Here is a 24,033-nt window from a genome sequence, read left to right as displayed (position 1 = left end):
GGATGAATAAATTTGGATCTACTTTGCCTTCTTTTTATTTTATTTGATTTAATTAGTGGTGTTTCTTAGTTTGGTTAGAATGTGGCTACCTAAAGTTAATCTACTTTCACTTGTTTGGTTTGGTTAGCTTTTCCAGTTTTGTGGTGCAAAATGTAGATAGTTTTTTTTCTTTCTTTCTTTCTAAGAACCACTATTGAAATATTTGATATGAGGTTAGTTTTTATTAGACATTGTCAAGTGTAATTTTTTAATGCAAAGTATATTTTGATATTAGATTAATTTGTTTATCATTGTGTTAGCTAGATATTAAGTCTTTTTTTTTTTTTTATGAAATCAAAATGATATATTAACACGAAACAGTGGACTATCTTGATGGCACAAGATGTACCACCTAAGATATCAGAAAAATACAGCAAGTGTTTAGCAAAGAGCGAAATAAACTAGCTGATACCCGCATATAAGAATGGGTGAAAACTATAATGAAAGTTTATAGATTTTAACTAGCTAGATACTATTAAGTTTGAGCAATGATATATCTCTAGAAAAATAACATCAAGAATTCTTCAAGAATAAAGAATAGCCAATCACAATGCACTATTTGCCACAATTCAAGGAGATGTGACTGAAAAATAGGAAGTGTACAAATAAATCATCCAATTAAAATTTGCCAACTATTTCTTGAAAAATTCTTGAAGCTATTTTTCTTGAGAAGTAGCATTTTCCATTAAGTTTATGAGGAGATCTTAACTCAAAAAACTAGTTTATTAAATGGTAGAGACTCGTAACTTAAATATCGCATTAAAAACTTTTGACTAATCAATGTGTTCGTGATTCCTAACAAATTGACGGTATACAAAGTTTTTACAATATCAATCAATCAATGTATACAATTGCAAACAAATAAATGACGTGCGTAGTTATATTACAATTTTTTTAAGGGAAACTAGCTTAACGCATTTTATTTAAAATAAGAGAATAAATACATGTTGAGATATCTAGTTATGTTACAACTTACAAACCATTAATTGGGATTAAGTTGTAACTAGACGGAGCTTTAGCTAGTGCGCTGTATTAGCCTGAAAATTCAGCAATGGCATTGGCAATTTTCTTAATTCAATAAATTAATTAACAACTTTATTAAAATCATATAGTCAATGTTTAGCCCATAATTCAAAGATTAATAAAAAATAATTTAGCTATATTAAAGAGAAATAAGTTGTTTTCCTTTCCTCGCCGGAGACATGTGGTTTTGGTCATCATCTTATAAAATGTTTGATTTGTTGTTTTTTGTTACGGTTTTCGTTTGATTTCTATTGAGTTTGAAATATTGTTGAATATGAAAATATAACAATTCTTTGTTCTCAAAGTCATAAGATTGATTGTAGAAAAAAAAAAAAAAAAAAAAGGCATAACATTGGTCATAGCTTTTCATTTTGTGAATTTGTTAAAGTGAATCATGAGAAAATGGTCTCTAATGAGAAGCCTAAAAGTATAGCAAGTAAAATTATGGCCAAATACCTCTCTGGGTCCTTTAAGTTTCACGTTTGTAACAGATAGGTCCTTTAAGTTTCAAAGGTTACAGATAGAACCTTTAAGTTTCTAAGGTTTCAGATAGGTCCTTTAAGTTTTGAGTTTGTTTCAAATAGGTCCTTTCTATCAATCTCCGTTAAGGACCTATCTGAAACCTTAGAAACTTAAAGGACCTATCCGTAACCTTTGAAACTTAAAGGATCTATCTGTTACAAACGTGAAACTTAAAGGACCCAGAGAGGTATTTGGCCTAAAATTATTCTTGTTTAGAGTTTAAATATAATGAGTTTTGCTAAAAAAATTATTGATAATAATCTTCATTCAAAGATTTATAGATTCTACAACATTAAAAACCAAACATATTTCTACTGAATGAGATTGGCTATGAAGATTAAATTGTGTCATAATGTTCTATTATATACCATATTTCGGTTCAACTCATTAAGTTTTAAATATTTTCTAATAGTTTCTTTGGGGTAGTTCCTCGCCGTTTTATACTATGAACCCAAGGTATTTAAATTGTGCAACTTATAGTATAATATGATCTTCAACTTTCACCTCTAAGATAGAACTACTAGACCTTTCACTAAATTACATTCTATATACTCTATCTTACTTCTACTTAGGCGGAAGTCATACGTTTCTAAGACTTGTCTTCAAGTCTCCAATCACCTATTAAATTCCTCCCTCGAATCTCAAAATAGGACTACATCATTTAAAAAAAAAAAAAAAAATACATCGGAGTGCTAGCTCTTGGGTGTGTTCCATAGATAAATCAAAAACTAGGATAAAAAGATATGGGTTTAAGATTTATGGATTCTACTAAACTTAAAATAATTACTATTCAAATTGGAAAAAGTAATTATTCCATGACAAATCTTTCATAAAATAATTATGTTTCAATAAGAGAAAAAAGAATGACCTTTGAAAAGAAACAGCAGTGATAACCAGACACAATACATGTATGTTTCATAATTCATAAACGATGAGGATATACTCGAATATTTTCTGCTTGGGATATTAAGATTAGCGTTGAATTCAGATTTTTAGATAATGAAATATATTTTTTCGTGTACACCTTTATCATGATTATGTGGTTTTTTTCTTTGTTTCCCATGACCATGAGTATCTGGTTTCGTCACCACTGATTTAATTTCTAATATTATAAAATAACGAATTATAAAGAAAGTGCTTGACCATGTAAATAAATACTTTATGGGGAGCATTTCATTTTTTGATAAAAATAAAACTTTATGAAGAGTGTACTTCCTTCAAAGAAAACTTTATGGAGAGTGTACTTAAATTGAAAATAAAAGTTGAGTAAAAAAATTGTTGAATCGTTGCAAATAAAAGAACTAGTAGTTAACGATAGAGAATACTCTCAACAGCAGTTGCTGTGGTGTAGTGGTTATCACGTCAGTCTTACACACTGAAGGTCTCCAGTTCGATCCTGGGCAGCAACATGTAAATTTTTTTTTCTTCTCACAATTTCTTGTTTTTGTGTTACGTTTCATTCAACATTCAATTTTCTTATTCAAAATTATGGATAACGATCTTAATCTCTTGCACTTTTCGTTCTAAACACTGCTCAAAACCAATTACCAATTAAAGGAAGCTATAACAAGATCTATTGTAGTATATGAAAAACCCAACACTAAAATTACACAGGACCATCATTGCTGAAATAAATAGTTAAGGAAAAACACAAGTTCAAAGAATTCTCCAGTATATGAATATCTACAACATAAAATATCTACCTTAGCAAATGTGTCAATATATGGTGGGAGTGTGAAGCTACATTTTGAAGCTTCACTTCAATTCAACAAAAGATTAAGCTCTTTGAATGGTTAAACAAAACACTCTTAATCAATGTTAATCTTAACCAATATGTTTTGGACAACATCTTAAGCATGTTTTTCTTTTAGTTTTTCATAGGTTCCCTTCACCGAGGTAATCTTATTTGACACTCCACCGAGGTAATCTTATTTGACACGTGTCGGACATTAAATGTAGATACCTCTTCCGATTGATATTCAAACCTTGATTCACCACATTGTGAAGGTCTAGTCCTTTCCACTAAACCCAACACCCGTTAGTAACATCTTAAGCATGTTTTAGTCAATGTTAATACAACTAAGGCCAAAAATATTGATTTCAAAGGCTTTCACCCTTAATTTTGAAAATATTTGATCAGTGAACTAAGACATACTCAAAAAATTAGAGGTTCATTTTACTTGCACATCATGTCAATGAATTGCCAAAAAAAAAATATTACCATCATAAACATTAAGTACAACATTACATTGTCCTGAAAACTGAATACACATTCAAGGAGGGGATACCAAAAGACAAACAAAAATGTTAAAATAACCAACAATGCCCACACATCTGAGAAAGTGTCCATTAAGATTCCCTCGTCGTCTCGTCCGAGCCATGGGCCATAGTTACAAAAACTACTGTGTCAAGCTTGAATGAATACTGAATATTTATCATCATAACTCAAAAGATGGTGATGCACCTTCAACTTATGCAATTCTGTGACTCCCAATTGTGCATTTAGCATATGGAATTTTGAAACATATTAGTGCTCAGTTAGCCAATACATTCACTTTCACTTTAGCTGTGACCTCAGGGTGAAGTTTTAACTCTGCAATATATTCTCCTGTTTCCCTGATCTCAGGAAGTTCAACAATTCTCTTGTCCACCTCCCTAGAAATGAATCATAGAAAATCAAAAACAATTAATCAGACTACAAAACACATGTGAACTGAGACTAACTGAACTAGAAATATAAATCGTCAGAGATCTAGTTTGAAGAATTTCTAAAGTGTCTTCCAAATTTCTTCTAGCTTTTAGAAAATTGCATACAACACTGAACACATCCAAATGAATCTACAGAATCATGGAAGGATATCTTGCACCTATAAAGTTTTCCTTTGTGGTATTATGTGTTAACTATGATTAGTAAATTGAGATTCCAGTCGTGAACAAAACGATCTATTTTCCTAATCGTGAATCAAATCTTATTATAAATATAAGATACATTACCATAAAAGTATGACATTTTTATGTAAAAATAAGTCACAGCATCATATACGAACCTCAATAATTCAAGATTCAAGTCATACATCAAACTACAAAAGACAATGGCCAGCTATACAAAGTTGACAAAAAATGCCTAGCTACACTAATTTTAGGTAGTAATTCATTACAATGAATTGAGATTCATTATAGTGAAACGAAATTCATCATAATGAATTAGGATATAAGATGGAATTCGTGTACAAAGTCGATACACACTAGGGATTCATATCGGGTGGGTTCAATCTTATTCAAAACGAGATACGACTCAAATCTAACGCAAGATACTGATAATCATGGTGCTATCAATCGATAAGGATAAGCAGGAAAGAGTAAAATAACATTGTAGTTATTACTGAAATGCACATTGAATATTAACAGACTAAACGTTATGACAATTCCATTCAAACTAAAAGGAATTTCTCTAAAGGATATATCAGGTATTGGTAGAACCTATTAATATTATAGTGATTTGGTTAGCTTCCATTGATAAATTATATCGAAAACTCAATCGAAAAGAATCTTTCATTATTGTGGCAAAATCAATATGAACCTTTCTTCAAAATTGAAAGGCTCCAAAGCCAGAAAAAAAAAAAAAAATAACAATAAACTGCATTAAGCATATAGCTATTTGGAACAAAATAGCATACTGAAATGTGTTTTGTTGTCCCAATTATTAGAAAGGTATAAACAGGAATGTTATAACTTATAGGACAATATTAAATAATGTAAGATTTATAATGCTAACAAAGAAAATGTTTATGTGCATCAGAAAGATGAATGGTACCTTTGAAGCTGTGCCTTGATAATGTCAACAAGATCTTGAGCCGTAACACTAAACAGAAACCAAAGATTAGGCACAATCATACATACATGGCACAAAGTGAAACCTCGTAATTGGGTAGAACGTATACCTTCCGAAGATTTGTTTTCCTTTACCACCTTTACGCTTCACCTTGAAAGCCCCAACTGATTCCAAAATTTGAGCAAGTTGCAGTGCCTCTTCTTTTACCTATAGAAATGTAAAACTTAGATAGTCTGATATGTCTTCAAATACACCTAGGGGTAAAAACTTCACTAAAATATTTTATAAGTAAGTTTGAAAGTCGTAAAATTTCCTAAACTGCAGATAATCAGATATTAAAAAGTGAATTCAAAATCAGGAGAATATCATTGTTTTGAGCTTATAGCTTTACATGCAAGGTTGTTTAGAACTAGCAGCAGAACATATTAATATTCCTTTCCTCTTGAACTCTAACACTCTTAATCACTTATCAGCTTATCACAATTTTAACTAAACATTATCATAAGGCAAATTTTACCAAAGAAATGATAAGAGATCAGCGAAAAATTACCCGTTGTTTCTCAGCCTCAATTCTTTCTTCCTCTATCTTCAATTCCCTGGAAAGAGAAGGTTAAAATGAAAAGGTCCAAAGACAATCAATGCAAGGGAAACACAACTCAAAACCGTGCCAAACAAGTTTTTTTTCTTTCTAAATGTAATGCTTAACGTAATGAAACCATAACACAAACACGAATACCAAACACAACACTGACACATCAACATCAGTACTAATTTGAGAAAATAGAATGATTGAATGTAAACCCATGTCTCGATGTCAAAGACCAACGCGTGTTGGATACCAGACACACCTTCAATATGAAGTGTTGGTTCTACATAATCTTAATGTATTATTCTAATTAGAAACTCTTAAGAGAATTTGGTGTTTTTGTTGACAAAGTTTATTCTTGATGATATTTCAATAACCTATAGTATATACCCTTCACTACCGCTAGTAACCTATGTAGCACTGAACTTCAGATCAAAGGTGGATACTCGGTCAACGACACAACACTTACACATGTTGAATTCAATCACTTCTACTTTCTTAAATTATTAAGAGTGTCTACTGTCTACATGTCAGTGTTGTACACGTGTCAGTGTCGTGTCTGGTGTCTCTGCTTCTAGTAATTTATCCAAAGTAACCTACTACTAATGTAAATTAAAATTACAAAAACTTAAGTAAGGATTAGATGATATAAAAAATTGAACATTACTTAAGCAAATCAGCAGTTGCAATCTGAGCTTTGCCACTTGGAAACAAATAATTTCTGAAAAATCCAGCCTTGACATCAAGAAGTTCACCTTTCTTTCCAACATCAACAATATCTTCCTTCAATATAATCTAATTTCACAAAATAGAACAAAAAAACTCAATACAAATAAAAAATATATCAAATAAGAGAGAAAAACAATGTTGATGTAAGTAACTAACCTTTCGGGTTTTCTTTGTCTTCTTTTGAGCGAAAATTAAGAACCTTGAAGTTTTGTTGGAAAATTGAGAAGAACTGTTCAAGTTAGCGGTGAAACTGTGTTGCAATGGAAGTGAAGAAGATAATGTTGATGATGATGCCATTGTTGTTTTGTTAACACAACCGCTCAAACTGTGTTTTGTTTTTCGTCTCTTATCTCTTCTTCAAGCGAACATCGAAAAATAGTGGATATAACGTAAAAAGGTTATTATTTTTTATTTTTTTTACAAAAAAGGTAATTATTTTTTTTTTAAAAGTTAATTAATTTTTAATTGTCAATTTCCGAGGAATGAGTTTAGAATTTGGTTGGATTCACGATTTATCTAGATTTTATAGTTTCTCATCTAATTTGTTTATTGAACTCACATTGGTTTGGAAGAAAAAAAAAATCGATTGCTTTGGGATTTTGGTTATATATTACTCTCTCCGTCCCTCAACAAAAAACAATATTGACTTAACATACTTTGACCATATTTTTCTACTAATTCACAAAGATAAATAATATCATGTAAGATATTGTTGGATTCGTCTCGATGAATATTTTTAAAATATTAAATTTTCATAATTTTTTTTAGTAGAGAATTGAAGGTATCAAAAAAAAAAAAAAGCATTGGTACGTGTATTGGAGTCAACTAGGTCATCTAATATGGGATGGAGGGAGTATTGTAGAATCTGAGAGTCAACATTAGAATTGATGACTGATGTTCAATATGACGATTTCCACCTTTATGTAAGTTTAATTTCTCTCGTTACGAAGTTCATCCCTCTTCCTTGGTTTGTTTCCTTGAATACTATCATATAAGATAAGACAACGAGTGTGTTGATTGGTTGACCAAATTTGGTGCAAAGAATGTCGACATCATGAAGTTGTAGAATTCTCATATGACAGAGTTGACTCTCGTGCATTGTTGATGTCTATGAGATGTTTAGGCAAAAAGTTGCTTAGTTTTCCTCTTTTCTGTCTTTTCTTTCCGCTGGATTAAAAAAATAATTCATCATTGTTTATTGCATTGAGATTAAAGTACAAGAGTGTACATGTTTAGTTTCATTTTGGAGGAGTCAAAATTGATTTTAGCTATGCAAAAATGATTCTAAAGTATAGTTGATTTTGCCTCTAGAATTGATCTTACTTAAAAGTTATAAATAGTAAGCTTCTAATTCTACAATTGATTTTTATGTTCAAATTTATTATTCAACTACATTTTATTTACATGAATGTATCCAAACATAAATTATTTTGCCTTCAAATCAACTTTTGTCATAATCAATTTTACATAATCAATTCACTCAAAATCAATTTTTTTTACCACAAAATCAAACATACTCTAATTCTTATCCCACTAAATAGAATCAGTTAAATGAATAAATCAACATCATAATATTCTATCATATATCACATCTTTATCAAATTCATTAAACTCTATACCCTAGAATAAAATTATAAATAATTAATAGCATAGAGATGTAGATAGAAATGAATTAAAAATCATCAAGAGCATTACAGAAAGATTAAAAAAAAAACAAATAATTGCATAGAAGTAGCACAATTTAAATGTTGTATCATAAATAAATTATAAAATGTAGTTATAAAAGTGGGGTAATATATATGAATCAACTGCAGTTGACACAGATCTGAGTTTTAATTTTTTTTATACACAAATAACATTGCACTGGATTTGTTATTTGTGTATAAAAAAAATTAAAACTCAGATTTAAGACGTTTTTCATATTCTAAACATACTTAAAGATTGATGTTAATTGTGTCACTTAAAGATTGATGTTAATTGTGTCACGATTAAGACCTTCGAAATAATCATCTGTGATCTATGAAAAAATAAGTTTCATATTGTGTATTTGTAGCCTAATGTCACATTGTTACACACATGTTAACATTAACATCAAGGTAGATCTAAACTCTGTTGATGAAAATATATATACACGTACGTGGTTATTTGTCCTCATCTCTAACATTTACAATTTGCAACTAGTAATAAAACCTTTGGAGTAATAACACGTTTAATCGATTTCAGCGTGCACGTAATCGACGAAAACAAAATTGTTTTTTAGTTGGTTTATGGAAAAAGCTAAGGCTGCGCTGACAAGCGCAAGTGCAGCCAAAACTATGCGCAGCTGAGTATCTGATGGAATACCAGAAGTCGCGCAAAACACAACTGTTGCACCAGTCAGGATTTTCTGCCATGTTTGGAATCCCTCATAAGCTCCTTTACAAGCTGAACACTTTAGTGTGTGCTGTTCAAATCTATCCAACATCTACATGAAAAACAAACACAAAAGATCATCAAAGTTGTGTTTTATTCTTGGTTTTGTAGACAATGGAAAACGGTTCATAATGAAATAACTTAATCAAATTGCTATACCTGACGTTTTGATAGTACGGTTGAAGGCAATGGCTGGCTGCTGCTCTTGCCGAACCATTCAGGTTGGCCATTGCCGTGTCGCCTCAGCCAATTTCTAAATGCCAACACAAAGCGATCGGCCTGTGTTGGTGTGAAGGTGAGGCTTGTGTACTGTTTGTTAATGTCACCGCCATTCTCGGTTTCTGCGAGAAAGATTTTCTCTTGACCTTGAAGTACAATCATGTCACCGTCATATACCTTGTTTGAAGTCCAATGTTCATACCATCTAGGAACCACCTGAGACATGAACAAGAAAATCGTTAGGATTTGCTTGTTCCTGGAAATATTTTATCCTAGAAGTCGATGTTAGAGGTTCAAGAATTCCAATTTGTTTAAAAATCTTCCGAATAAAATGGTTTCATAGAAAGAAACATAACATTCTTCAATGATAACAGCAAATAATTTCTGTCAAGGTTTGCTAAAATTATATCTTAATTTCTGTCAATGAAACATTCACGTGGTTTTATAGCAGAGAATGGAAACAAAAGCATTGAATATAGAAATCTTACTTGCCACCAGGCAGGCCCTGGCACCGTGAGCTGGAAGAAATTTCGGGCACTGCAAACGATGGAGCGAGTCTTACCAGGTGCCATGGGGACATTGAAGGAACATATCCATATTACCCATTTCTGGTCACCAACCACGGGGAGTTTGGTATCGATCTCAATCCTGAAAAAAATAGTTCTTAATTTACTGAGCCAGAACCAACAAATGGAAAGAAAACAGTGACAAGGCTAGGTAATATCTTTTGAAATGCATCTTGAAATATAGCATACAAACAAGACACAGTTAGCCGCATGATGCCGCAATCATCCAAATATCGAGGTAGATACCGTCCTTTTTCAATTAAAAATTAAAACTATTCTTTTATGGCCATGAACAAGTACATAATTCATATTAAGTTACTCATCATTTAAGATGGCATCAAATAATGTAAAATGGGAAAATGAAACCAGAATTCGTATGAAAAGTACTTTCATGCAAAGGCCACTGGCTTACTTGTTAATATAATAACATGGTGCAATAAATTTGGAACTGATCCGCGGGTTCCCTTCATTAGCTCCTGAAAAGCCCCATGAACCACGTGAATCCATCTTGAATGGAAGAGGCTTGGCTCTGTCTCTCCTTCCTGTAACCTATGGAGTGGAAATCATATTTATGTTAGTGATTTAAATAACCCTAACAAATAATACTAAATAATTTCAACTTCTTATCTTGATAGTGTCTTAATAACACATACTAATATGCAAAATGATAGACAAACATTGACAATCAATCTAAATTTAGCAAATCCAAAAGGGAAATTGACTGTGCACCATAAATCATTAAGACACAATATGATTGTACAACAAAATTGCACCCACCCATCTCCTATACCGCCTCACTGTTTTTCTGCTTGCACCTCCTCTCAAACATCAAGTAGTATGGAATCAGCGACGGATCCAGGATTTTTGAATAGTGAGGGTACCAATTTTTTATATTATGTAAATTTTGAATGATATCTCATTTTGAATATCAATAAAAATATGTTTCTCTATATAAATAACTAAACAATCATTTAACTTGTCATCTCTCACTCGATTTCGCATCCAATTTTTTATAATATTCATATTATTAAGAAAGGATTTGAGATATATGATGATAGGCGTGGACCAAGAGAGAAATAATTTGTGATAAGTGTGAGCTACGTAGTCATAACGTCAACTATTGGTACATTATACTACTAAAAAAAGTGTTTCTAAATTTTGTGTAGGCACAAGCCTGCACATGTAACAATATGCATCCGTCCCTGTATGGAATGCTCGATGGTGTATTTATGTTGCTTGGTTTTTCCCCTTGATAGCTAGCTTTTAAGGAAGAGTTCCTCAAGTGCTTGGGTACTTATAAATTGGTATAAGATCTTGGTTTTCAGTGTCTTAGAAAGGGCTCCCTATGAAGGCGCTGACCGGAAAGACCAAGTAAGGTATCATAGAGAGCAGCCACTGGGACATCGGCTCTCCTGGGATGTTTGGGGGTGGAGTTTCTTCCTTCTTGATGTCTAGCTTTTAAGGGAGGGTTTCCCGGGTGGTTGGGTACTTATCAATTTCCCTTTTGTTTTGTTAAAAAGGTCCAATCTTAAGTGATTAAATTTAAATAATTTGGAATAAATGAAATAAAAAACAATTAATTACAAGCAACTAGTTTCTAAACCTAAAAAAGCACTGTCCTTGACTAAATTCTTGATTGCAATATAATATTAGTGAGTGAAGATATATAAAATATGCTGAGCAAGCAGCAGTTTCAGTGAGTGAAAATATATAAAAATGGAACAAACCAAAAGGCCCTCTCTTCACAATCTTTGGACCACATCAACATCACTTAGTATATTTAATTCAACAAATTCCACTTACAATAATATCTTAATAAAATATTATCAACAAGCACACTGTTTGAATATAAAATAACCAGCACACCATAAAGTCAAGTCGAAGTGTGTCATTAGTACCTTGTGATGAGCAAAATCAATGTGAGAAGGATCAGAAACATTCTCCATGAGAGTATCATAGCCGTAGAAAAGATCGCGCTGAATGTTCACCGTCGCAAACTCTGGTTTTACAAAGTCATCAGGCAACCTAACATACAAAATTTTACCAAACAGATCAATAAAAGTGTACAACAAACACTCTTTAATACTATAAGATAACATTTTTAAGTGGCCCAATCACAACAACTTTTCTAAGAAACCACCGTAATTAGGGTATTTAGCTCGAAATATTTTCGTAAATTTAGATCATTAAACCTATTATGGACTTATATCAACTCAGGTGCTTAAGTTGTAGCTTAAGCACTGATTGACTAGCTGAGTCACACTCATTGCATCAGTTACAACAAGATAAACAAATTAACAAATATTATTAATTAGACTAAATATATAATTAAACAAATCATTACATTGGAGGTTTAGATGCATTTGCTTTCTCCCAACCATTCTCATCAGGCCAAACAAAGAGCAATCCCTGAGACACCAAGGTAGGAAACCTAGTAGCACAAGCTCTAGGAGATCCAACAGCACGCGCTTCCGGACCTTCAGGTGAAGCCTGGGGGATCACAGTACAACTTCCACGTCCATCAAAAGACCATCCATGATAAGAACACTGCAAGTTTCCACGTTCATCTATCCTTCCTTCCTGCAAAAACCAACCAAATCATAAAGGTCAGTTTACATTGACTTATTTAAGCTCATCTATTGGGATAAACACTTGTAAAAGCTTATGAAAAATCACTTATTTGAGCTCATCTACTGGCACAAACACTTGTAAGAGCTTATGGAATTTGAGCTCATCAACTGTTATAAGTAAGTTATGTTTGGTGTCAGGTATGCCAGAATCAGTGACCTACCGTGACTTTGTAGAAGCAAGGTGGGCCATCGTGATTCTGACATATGTGATACCAAACATAGGCTAAGAGCTTCTGTAAATAGCTCGTGACATGTTTATAAGCTGATTTCAACTTATTTTCATTTGTTTCAGGATAGCTTATGAAAATAGCTTATCGTTTATATGAAAACAAATTGAGCTTATTTTATCTTTTGTTATAGAAATAACTTATACATAAACACTTATACACTATAAATGCTTAATTAAGCCGTTTATCCAAACATGGCTTAATTAAATTTCCCTCAATTCAATCTTCAACAACAAAAAACTACACTTACGGACAAAGGAGCAAGACGATGAGGACATTTATCATCAAAAGCAACCCATTGAGAATTAGCCTTATCAAACCAAAGCACAATTTCACGACCCAGAAGCTGAAACGGCGTAGGCAAACTAGGATCCAGATCTTCAATCAAAGAAACTGGGTACCAATGATCTCTCCATGAAAACTTCGATGAAGAACTCTCATCTTCAAATTCTTCATCTATTTCGTTCTTTTCAGCTTCTGGGTACGATTCAGTTTTTGTGGGTGGTGCTGCAACACTTCTAACTGTTACTAAAAGGTTTTTTTTGCTTCTGGGTCTTGTTGAATTTGTTAAAAATTGTGACTTTTTTGTGAAGGATGAAAAGAGAAACGGTTTTGGAGGTTTATTTCTTGGTGATGAAAGTGTTGCTAAAGATGAAAGTGTGGGTGAAAGTGCCATCAATGGTGTTTTTTTTTTTTTTTTTTTGTTTAAAGTTGAGTTTTTTTAACAATGGGAGAAGTTTATATATAAGAACAAGAATTGTTTGAGTCGTGCAAGTTTCTAATGTTTCTCATTTTATTTATGTCTTTTTAGATTTCAGACAAATGTTTGTTCAACAATGTCACTGTCGGATCAGTTTTTGTCTGTCTAATTTTTCTGTTCAATGAATCAATTACTGTAAGAGCAGTTGTTAATGTTGATTAATTGAGGTTAAACTTTTGTATTAAGATCATTTAGAGCTACTAATTACAATCCATGGAAACATAAAACTGTGGTTATAGGTAATTTACTGGAAACAATGAGTGAAAATATTGTCAAATTTTGTTGTAATGTTTCAATCTAATTTGGTGGCAAATTTCAATTTTATTTTAGCTTTTCTAGAAAATAAAATGAAAGACAAATGTGGCGTAATGAGGAACGTCCACACAAGTTTGAAGAGTGTTCAAAGGTTGATATAGGTATTGACAAGTAATACATACATTTTTGGTACTTGTGGACCAGGGGTTTGGAGGTATCGAGTATCTACTTGTACAACCCAACACGTTAACACTTGCATAATCTAGTCATCTAGATAGTTTATTTTGGAGAAAAACAGTGGGAACAACCAAACCATGGCTTGTAGTGTCATATAAACGTGGCTTTAGTATATGTTATTATTTGTACTTCAGTCCGTAAGACTTAGTTCAACCGATAATGTTCATACCTGTGTTCGAAGTTGAAACCTTGTAGTTGCATGTAAATTTCATATAGTGATTCTTACCTTTGTTTTTTGACTAAATTGTTCATACCTTTTTAAGACAATATGTCTCAATCTCCTGAAATCTTCTCGTGTAAATTTTCACCACTTGTAATAATGTTAATTATTTTTTGAAAACTCTAATTGATTTCTTGAATGTGTCATGCACTCGTGAAACTGTTGGCACCGCAAGTTGTGGTTGTGACTTGTGAGGCACTATTCATGTTCAAGTTTGATTCCACTTTGTAACGCCGCTACAGGTATTTAGTGATCAAGGTTTCATACCTACCTACATGTGCTTATTGCACAAACTTCGAAAATCAAGGTCTTTTTCTTTTCCTTGTTTCATAATAGAATTGAGTTCTTATAAACATGATGGTGATTTTGGTAATCACAACATAATCTAATCTTGCATGGGAACGTGAACGTGAAAAGCAAAATATTTGTAAGGTGAGCTAAAAAGTTCTAGAACACAAGTCTCATTACCAAAAAAAAAAAATGACTAAGAAAGGTCTCAAATAAATAACTCATCTCTAAAGCTAACTAATAAATTTTATAAAACTAGTCTCAATATTACAATCTCCACAACTATTGGTAAAAACCAATCTCTAAAGCGAAGCACATGCAAGGATACATTTATATGCTTGCCTCATACAAGAGATACATAGTCGAAATTGCGTTTAACCCAAATCAATTACTAGTACAATTCTAGGCACATCTCTTATACTATAATCATGGCCAGAAATTGATCATGAAAATCAGATCTAGACAACTAGATGACTAATGTTGGATTGGGGAAACTTTTATTTCAAATGACATGGTATTTTATTTCCTCTGATGTTATATGATAATAGAAAAAGTTATGCCAACAGTTTAGAAATTGTCTTCGTCATCCTCTCCTTTGGCTTTTCACACATAGTTACTGCAGTTAGTCCAGTCCAAAAATTTCAACCATGAAGTGTAAGCCTCCTTATGTTAGTCGCAACTCGCAAGGACCGTGTGAGTGACCGTACATATTCGGCCAATTCCTTCAGTGGCACGCGTCTCAGCCCCCGACACTGAAGCATTTACCCATTTCAGGTCTGAATTTCTGCAGACTGGACCCGGGACTTTCCCGAGCACAGCTCATAACAGAGGACCTATTCACACCAATTCATGGTCAAAGGTCACACAATCTTAAGAATCTTAATCAGAGTCACACAATTCTCACAAATTGCTAGCATAGAATCAAATTGACAAACCTGAACTCAAACTACACATTTTTTCACAGTAAATATAGTTTCATGAATAGATTGAAAGATCATTACAATAAACTGGATAAACTTGGTCATGAACAGAGCTAGACTAATCTCTACTTCCTACATTACCAGCTACACCAACTAGAGCATGAGCCACAACATATTTTCCTGTTCTAATGCTACTAACTCTAGTATTTTCTAATTCACTAAGCAGATTAATAGTCCAATATAACAAAATCTATCTCAACTATCTTGGTAACTCAATTCAGACTCACATACACTTCTCAAATTAGCCAAGTCCTCCTCCTTAACCCACTGTAGGTACCAGCCCAATCGCTAGAAATCATTCCCCAACCAATGCAAACATTTGTAAAACAGCCTGCATCAACCCGTATGTCGGTAAATCTCAGGGCAAAGGGTCTCCGATTTTGACTCTAGTTGCCTTGTGGACACGTCAGGGCCAAGGGTTTCTGCAGACTGGACCCCTGGACTTTCCTGAGCCCAGCTCATAACAAAGGACCTATTCACACCAATTCATGGCCAGAGGTCACACAATCTTAATAATCTTAATCACAGTCACACAATCCTCTCAAATTGCTTGTATAGAATCAAATATACAAACCTGAACTCAAACTACACATTTCTTTTACAGGAAATCCAGTTTCATTAGATTGAAAGATCATTACAATAAACTTGATAAACTAGGTCAGCAACAGAACTATAGACCAATCTAGAGCATGAGCCACATGCCATGCCACAACATTTTTCCCTTCTAAATTCTAATACTACTAACTCTAGTCTTTTCTTATTGAATGAGCAGATCAATGCAGTCTAATATTAACAAAATTGATCTCTACTAACTTAGTAACTCCATTCAGAATCACTCACATTCAAAAAATCTATCTCTACTAACTTAGTACTCCATTCAGAATCACTCACATTCAATTCTCAAGTTAGCCATGTCTTCCTCCTTAACCCGTTGTAGGCACCACCTAAGCCTTAATGCCAATGGAAGGGTGAGAAACGCTTCAATCTTTTCAAGTTTGGTGGCTTCAGCAAACACATCCCTTGCATAATCTCTAAAAATCACTCCCCAGACAATAAAACCATTTGTAAAACAATCAGCATCAACACTTATCTTGGTTAATCCGATGCCTTGTAAACACTTCAGGGGTCAACTTGTTCACAATGTTAAATTCATCTATGATACGAACATAGATGCAAATGCAGAGGAACCCTTCACATTGCATTGCCATAGGCTCAGCCGCTCAGGTTGCCAGACAACTTATACTATTTGGACAAGCAATACAGTATTCATTTACAAACCAATATTGTTAACAAATGAATCTACAAAGAAGCGCAGGAAGTAAGAACAAAGTGCTAGGGTTCTAATATAATACATAATCATAAATACAAAAGTTACAAAGAGACGAGCTTGTTTAAGACCATACAGAGCCATTTCCATAACTTTTGAAAGTGAGATCCAAACTCATTTAACATATATACGAGACGTAATTAAATAACAACAATCATCTTCTTTTTATTAAAAAAAATCATCGTTTGCGAAATAAACCATACAGATTACAGATTAATCAACCACCTATACTCTAACTTAGTTGCAAGACTTAAAATTCAAAATTACAAAAACCAATAAAGAAAACATGAACTTGATCACAATTAGGGCCAAATTCATTCACTTCTTCTTATAAGTTTCATAATCAGGACCAATATCACGTGACCCAGTATTAATATAAGGTCCTCGAAATGTAGCTTGTGGTGAAAGTGGCTTTGTTGGATCAATTACCGGTTTCTTCGACGAACTAAAAATCCCAAAAATTGCAAATTATCAATTCAAAATCAAATTCATCAACATATAAAAAATCAAAATTGCGAATGAAAACGAATTTAACTTACGCCATGTAGAAAGGAAAAGCCATTCCTGCTGAAGCAAAAGCAAGTAATCCAGCAGCAACTACTAAATTTCGTCTTCGTGACATTGATGCGAAAATTCACAAACCCTAAATTGATTTTTTGAGTGTTAATTTTATACTAATGTTTTGAAAATCGTTTGTTTCAAAGTTACGTTCTGGAAGAACCCATAGAAGATTTAGCTCTTTTTCTCTCTTCTATGTTCCATTGATTTGGAGATTGAGAATGGACCGGGTTTTCTTTGGGTTCAGTATCGGTTCCATAAAGCAAAGGATTATAGGCTAACTTAGACCGACCCGACCCGACCCGCTCCATTATTAGAATTGTACAATTGTATCTATATACTGAGGATGTACCACATGAGAATGAGTATCTTATGTGAGAATGATGAGAATAAATCTCAATCATTAAATAAAAAATGAACGGTTAAGATTAAAACATCACATCAAAACACACGCACACCCAATTCTCACCCATATTCATCTCATCATTCCTTTGATCCACCATTTCTTTCAATTGATTTTGCAGCACCAGAAACATTCGCTATCCATGGTTGATCATGTTGTTCTTCACCCCTTCCTATTGATCTATAGAGCCCAGAATTTGCAGATCCGACACGTAACATCTCATCAGATCTGAAGAATCTGCCTCCTTCTCTCCTCGTTATATACGTTACAAATCAACATCAATTGAGTGCTTCAATCTTCAAAACAACTTCTATCTGTGTTTGGGATGTGAATTGGGGGTTTTTGTTTTTTTTTTTAAATCAACTTCAATCAAGTGATATCATGTTTGAAATGAACTTCAGATTTGCGATTTCAATATGAACTCCACAAGTGTAGAATTAATTTTGAAATTTGGGTTTTTTTTTTCTTTTTTCATCATGGAGGTTCCAATTGAAAGAAAACACCAGTGCGGCCTTTATTTATGAAGAACACGGCTAAATCAATTTATGAGCAACGGTGAGAATTTGGTGTACGTGAGTTTGAATGTAATGTTTTAATGGTTTCATTTTTTTTACAGGTTTCGATTTGTATAACAAATCAATAAAAGTGTTAAAAATAACCAATCTTGAAAACAAACCAAGTTTCAATTTTTATCATATAGAGTGATGGCTGGATCGTTGTTGTAACCTTAATAGCAATTAAATTAAAAAATGGATATATAGGATTGAAATTGACAAACCAATTTACAGCTTATCAAATAAACATCAGCCACACGTTAATGGTGGATCGATACTAGCAAGCACTATGATGAAAGTTTTTCTCAAGAACATATTCAATTATTTTATTGTGGGTTGAGGAAGATGAAAAGATAAAAATGGGTTTATTAGAAATAATGTAGTAGGGAGAGATACATGTGTTTCTTAAATGGACTTTTTTAATCTTAACCATTTATTTTAGATCTGATGGTTAAGAAGTATTCTCACCATTCTCATATAAAGAAGGCATTCTCACTAGATATGTCCTCTCTATATACTACTATTTAATCAATTTAAGAGAGTTTTTTTTGTTGTAACAATCAATTCAAAAGAGATCTATGCTTGTCTCCTTGTAACAAAAAAAAAAAAAATCAATTCAAAAGAGATAACAACTACCAAACCAACTCATTTATTCATTTATTGTACTGTATGATCAAGTAATGATAAATTACAATATGTGTTTTTTGAATAATATAATATAATTACTATTATTTCTATATGGTGCCATAAAGATCTCAAAATCCTAATGTGTATGGGACACCGGTTGCATTCAACCATTGATCTCCAGAAATTAATCTGGCAACAGTAAAGTTAATCGTTTGGTTGGACTCATTAAAGATATGGAAGCCCTGCCACTTGACTCGGTTTTCCACTCTAGCTTCCGGTCCAGTATTGTTATACGCTGCATAGTACAAAGTATCTAGGGCATAATCCGAATTATTCCACCTAGACCACCCTTCAGGATTCAATAGATCACCTAAGATAGACTGCATGAAAATTGCCTTTGAGTAAGGTTTCCACGGTCTTCCAAGGTATGTCTTGGTGGTTTTAAGAAAGGGAAGGAGGTCGTGATCGGCTGAAATGTTGCAGAATTAGAGTGTAAACCCAAATACTGCGCTAGGTGCGTACGCTCCCCCCTGAGCTGCGGTGGTATTCGTGTCTGTTGGCAGACCCTTTTTTACCAGTATTTGACAGTGTTGAAATACTGTTGCGCCATATCCAAAAATAAAATCAACGGTGCCGCTGATCTTGCAATACGCGTAGAATTGGCGATTGGAGCTGACAAGCAGACTGTCTTGGTAACCGGAAATCCCACACCTGTAAAAGACAGATAAATCTGAATCCGACTTTAAAGCAACAGCTTGATGGTTAACTGTCCCTGCTGTATTTTGGGAAGGGATGTCCTTTGCTATAAACCTGATACCAAAGACACTAAATGTTGTTGTAGCATATGTAGACATATTTTTTTGTGCCGTGCTTAGGTTGCCGGTGATGATGTTGGCATCCATGCCATTTCCAATCATCATTAAGTTAATCTTATTCTTATTAATAATTACTTTTTCTTAGTACACTCCCTATTTAACATGTATTATATACTGTTCCAAACTATTTTCAGGTGCTGCGGAAACTACCGCGGTCACCGTAGTGATGTTGCCAGTACCATCCTTGGCGACAACGACATTTGCAGCAGCGTGAATCTCATATGTATCCTTTGCAAGTGAAATGGGAAGTGGACCTTGATGAGACACCTTAACTTGGGAAGTAAGAATGTCATTCACCAGAATGGTCACTTTATCCATTGGTTGCGTCCGCGCCTTCAATCTGGTCCTTGCATGTGTTGGCATGGGCAATTATGGCGCTAAGCCATGTCCTAACATCTAACTCCAAATCCCCACTACCAATATGCTTGCCTACAATTTATTTTATGTTAACACGCATATAAATTAGCAATATTTTTTTTAATTAAAGTAAATCAACATGCATTATAACTTTTTTGGCGCTACAGTAAAATTACAAAAAGTCTAGATCTTTTTCATTAGGAGGGATTCGAACCAGGGACTCACATCATCTTGATAAATTACTTTACCACTCGGCAAAAGAAACTTCTGTGATGCAGTTGCATTTAAATTTTATATAACTAAATAATAACTGTAAGCTGTGATGAGAAACAACATATTTGTCATGCATTTTTTTTCGTAACAAAACCTATCATGCAATAAATTCAACTACAAAGTCTCTATATCAGTAACTGCAATAAATTTTATGAATAACAAAAAAAATAAATAAAATAGTAATTGCAATAAATCATCTAAAGAATGATGAATTTTATTTCGTACAAAAAGGTAAAGATTGATGAATTAAATTTAAGCATTCTTAAGCTATATTAAATCAACTATTTTCTTTAATTATTAAAATACTGAAATTATCTAACTAGTTGAAGATTGTTAATTTTAGGTAATTTATTATATTTGTATATATATTAAATATATGAATTTCATATTATTCTATTGACCGGGTCGGGTTTTAAAACATTGGACAATAATGATTGTTCTATTTTTTTTTTTAACAAATGATTGTTCTATTGTATTAGAAGTTCATATTCCCCTAAAAAAAAACAGTTCATATTATTGTCAAAACACTTTTAAATTGTACTAAAAAACATAAGATGTACCACATCACTTAAGTTTTAACTTTAAATCCATAACTCTTCCTTTGATCAACTTCAATGAGATTAGCAACCATGAGATTCACTTTAACCTATATAATTGAAATACATCCATCTAACAGTAACTTAATATTGAAGAAACAACTCTTTTCATCAAAATTAGTACATGCTATATGTTCATATAAAATTTAAATAGTGGTATGATTATTTTCGAGCAATAAACTAACATCACATTTTTTTTTCACTAACAAGTAATATTGAATAAGGGAAGTACCTGGAGGACTCTCAATAGCAGACAAACATCAGCTAAGTTGTTCCAATGATAAGTCTATAAAATCAAGACATGGTCGAATGCCCTTGGTGTTGAACTCATTAGAAAAAAGTTGATGAAATGTCACGTAAAATTTGACCTACTTCTTCTAGAGAAACAAGAAATTCCGAAGGAGGAACACTTAGGAACTTGATTCCCACATTGAGGTCGGAGGCAATTCCACAAGGTAAGACCAACATAACCATTATAAGGTAAGCATGAATAGTAGCATAAAATGTCATTGCAATGAAATTCTTTATCTAAACCGATCAAACAAATGGATGATAAGCTAGTGAGTGTTTAGCATGCAAATGGATGATATGCTAGTGAGTGTTTAGCAAGCATTATATAGAGAGTACATGGAATTTCCACACGTTAAAATATTTTGATTTTTACAATGGGCAAAACCAAAAGTACCCTATATTACATGGGGTAAAACACGATTAACCCTAAAATTAATTATCTAAATGATTAATATTTGTAAAATTGTAGTATCATATATAGAAATAAAAACAATAATTCATTATATCTTTGAATCAATTTTGACACAAACTACTCATCAACAAAAAATGAAATAACACACACCACACACATGCACGCACGCGCACGCGCATGTATGCACTCACTCGCACACACAAGCTTGAACTCCCTAGTACATTGAGAAAACAATCATGTGTATATTTTCTTATAAATGCAGTAGCAAGTGATGGATTTTTGTGGATATGTCATGAAAAACAATAAATATAAGATATGAGAGACAAAGAATCAAAACCTTAAATAATTATCACTTCTCATTTTCATATGAGATAGATTGTTGAAAGAAAATACTTAATTTATATTCTTGTTGATTTTATAAAATTGTAATAGAACCTTAAATATATTTTAATATAAACAATAAAATATTGCACACTACATATAATGTTCTACAATGAAAAGCACACTATTCATTAATTATATGATAAAGTAAAGATTAATTACAATGAAAAGCACACTACATATAATGTTTCTACACTTATTTTATAAATACAATAATAATTAATATTATTATTTATCTGTGATGGCATAAAGATCACAAAATCCAGATGTGTATGAGACATCAGTTGCATTCAACCATTGATCTCCTGAAATTAATATGGCAACAGTGAAGTTAATAGCTTGGCTGGACTCATTAAAGATATGGTAACCCTGCCACTGGACTCGATTTTGCACTCTAGCTCCCAGTCCAATATTGTTATATTCTGCATAATAGAGAGTATCTAGAGCATAGTATGAATTGTTCTGCATAATAGAGAGTATCTAGAGCATAATCTTAATTCTTCCACTTTAAAATAACTAAAACGGTAAATGAGTTAGTCTGAAGCTACTTCAATTACTTGTTATATTGCAATTAAGGGGAGAATATTTTTGTTGAGAAATTTTTATTTCTCACAAAAACAAAACGATATTCATTCATTCAAATTGATAGCATACATGAGATATAATAACATGATCAACATCGCTAAAAACGTAAAGGGTGAACTAGCGGGATACTCGTGCATACGCACGTGTGAGCGCGCTGCGCTCTTTTTTTTTTCCAGTTTGAAATACTCAATTAGTTAAATTTCCAGTTAAAATTTATATACAATATAATGTATTGTAAGTTGTTATAATTTTATAATTTTTGTAGGCGCTCGTTTTGATATATGGATAAAAATATAGATACATGTATAAATTAAAAAATATTAGGTACCATTAATTATATATGATTAAAAATATAGACACATGTATAAATTAAAAAAATTAGACACCCGCGTTGATATATGAGTAAAAATATATACATGTGTATAAATTAAAAAAATTAAGCATCCATGTTGATATATGAGTAAAAATATAGACACGCGTATAAATTAAAAAAAATAGACACCCGTGTTAATATACGAGTAAAAATATGGACACGGGTATACATTAAAAAAATTAGACATCCATATTGAAATATGAGTAAAAATATAGGCACGTGTATAAATTAAAAAAATTAGGTACCCGTGTGAATATATCAGTAAAAATATGGACACATGCATAAATTCAAAAAATTAGTTACATGTGTTGATATATGAGTAAAAATATAGACATGTGTATAAATTATAAAATTTAGATACATGTATTGATATATGAGTAAAAATATAGGCACGTGTATAAATTAAAAAAAAAAGGTAATCGTGTTGATATATGAGTAAAAATATAGACACATGTATAAATTTAAAAAATTAGGAACCTGTGTTTTTTTTTTGTTACAATTAGAAACATGTGTTGATATATGAGTAAAAATATATACATGTTTACAAATTAAAAAAATTAGGCATTCATGTTGATATTTGAGTAAAATTACATACACATGTATAAATTAAAAAAAAGGCACCTATGTTGATATATGAGTAAAAATATAGACATGTGTATTACTTAAAAAAATTAGGCATCTATGTTAATACATGAGTAAAAATACAGACACATGCATAAATTAAAAAAAAAATAGATATCCATATTGATATATGAGTAAAATATAGATACATGTACTAATTAAAAAAATATTAGATACGTGTGTTAATGAGAGAAAGAAAATACAAAATGAATAATGAAACTTGAAATGAGGAAAGAAAGTACTCCCTCCGTTTCAAAATACATGTCCAAGTCAAC

The 24,033-nt window shown here is 32.3% G+C and overlaps 3 protein-coding genes, 1 long non-coding RNA gene, 1 other non-coding gene and 1 pseudogene across 5 annotated transcripts; 2 read left to right on the top strand and 4 right to left on the bottom strand.

Moving 5' to 3' along the window:
• The first annotated feature begins 2,920 nt into the window (after nucleotides 1-2,920).
• Nucleotides 2,921-2,993, top strand: TRNAV-UAC (transfer RNA valine (anticodon UAC)). The gene has a single exon. It is a non-coding gene; the product is annotated as a tRNA-Val (tRNA).
• A 791-nt stretch (nucleotides 2,994-3,784) lies between these two features.
• On the bottom strand, nucleotides 3,785-7,079 carry RPL9 (ribosomal protein L9). The gene is made up of 6 exons (XM_085701850.1): nucleotides 6,888-7,079; nucleotides 6,670-6,797; nucleotides 5,967-6,012; nucleotides 5,526-5,623; nucleotides 5,399-5,446; nucleotides 3,785-4,239 (listed from the first exon to the last, which is right to left on the bottom strand). Exons 1-6 carry the CDS (start codon nucleotides 7,026-7,028, stop codon nucleotides 4,119-4,121), a joined length of 582 nt encoding a protein of 193 aa, XP_085557976.1. The 5' UTR covers nucleotides 7,029-7,079; the 3' UTR covers nucleotides 3,785-4,118.
• A 1,670-nt stretch (nucleotides 7,080-8,749) lies between these two features.
• On the bottom strand, nucleotides 8,750-13,557 carry ACD1 (Pheophorbide a oxygenase family protein with Rieske 2Fe-2S domain-containing protein). The gene is made up of 7 exons (XM_085701848.1): nucleotides 13,036-13,557; nucleotides 12,273-12,508; nucleotides 11,827-11,953; nucleotides 10,341-10,477; nucleotides 9,851-10,010; nucleotides 9,303-9,578; nucleotides 8,750-9,195 (listed from the first exon to the last, which is right to left on the bottom strand). Exons 1-7 carry the CDS (start codon nucleotides 13,459-13,461, stop codon nucleotides 8,941-8,943), a joined length of 1,617 nt encoding a protein of 538 aa, XP_085557974.1. The 5' UTR covers nucleotides 13,462-13,557; the 3' UTR covers nucleotides 8,750-8,940.
• LOC146930265 (uncharacterized) lies at nucleotides 12,406-13,551 on the top strand. The gene is made up of 2 exons (XR_015006319.1): nucleotides 12,406-12,534; nucleotides 12,851-13,551. It is a non-coding gene; the product is annotated as an uncharacterized LOC146930265 (long non-coding RNA).
• A 3,435-nt stretch (nucleotides 13,558-16,992) lies between the features above and the next one.
• LOC146930263 (uncharacterized) lies at nucleotides 16,993-17,606 on the bottom strand. The gene is made up of 2 exons (XM_085701849.1): nucleotides 17,392-17,606; nucleotides 16,993-17,297 (listed from the first exon to the last, which is right to left on the bottom strand). The coding sequence occupies exons 1-2, from the start codon at nucleotides 17,472-17,474 to the stop codon at nucleotides 17,171-17,173; spliced, it is 210 nt and encodes a 69-aa protein (XP_085557975.1). The 5' UTR covers nucleotides 17,475-17,606; the 3' UTR covers nucleotides 16,993-17,170.
• A 1,468-nt stretch (nucleotides 17,607-19,074) lies between these two features.
• LOC146930262 (pectinesterase/pectinesterase inhibitor PPE8B pseudogene) lies at nucleotides 19,075-20,187 on the bottom strand (annotated as a pseudogene).
• Nucleotides 20,188-24,033: the final 3,846 nt, after the last annotated feature.

Source organism: Medicago sativa, chromosome 4 (genome assembly GCF_051527215.1).
Source record: "Medicago sativa cultivar Bolivia chromosome 4, Bolivia_mono, whole genome shotgun sequence".
Classification (NCBI taxonomy): Eukaryota; Viridiplantae; Streptophyta; class Magnoliopsida; order Fabales; family Fabaceae; genus Medicago; species Medicago sativa.
This window is presented reverse-complemented; position numbering and strand designations above follow the sequence as displayed.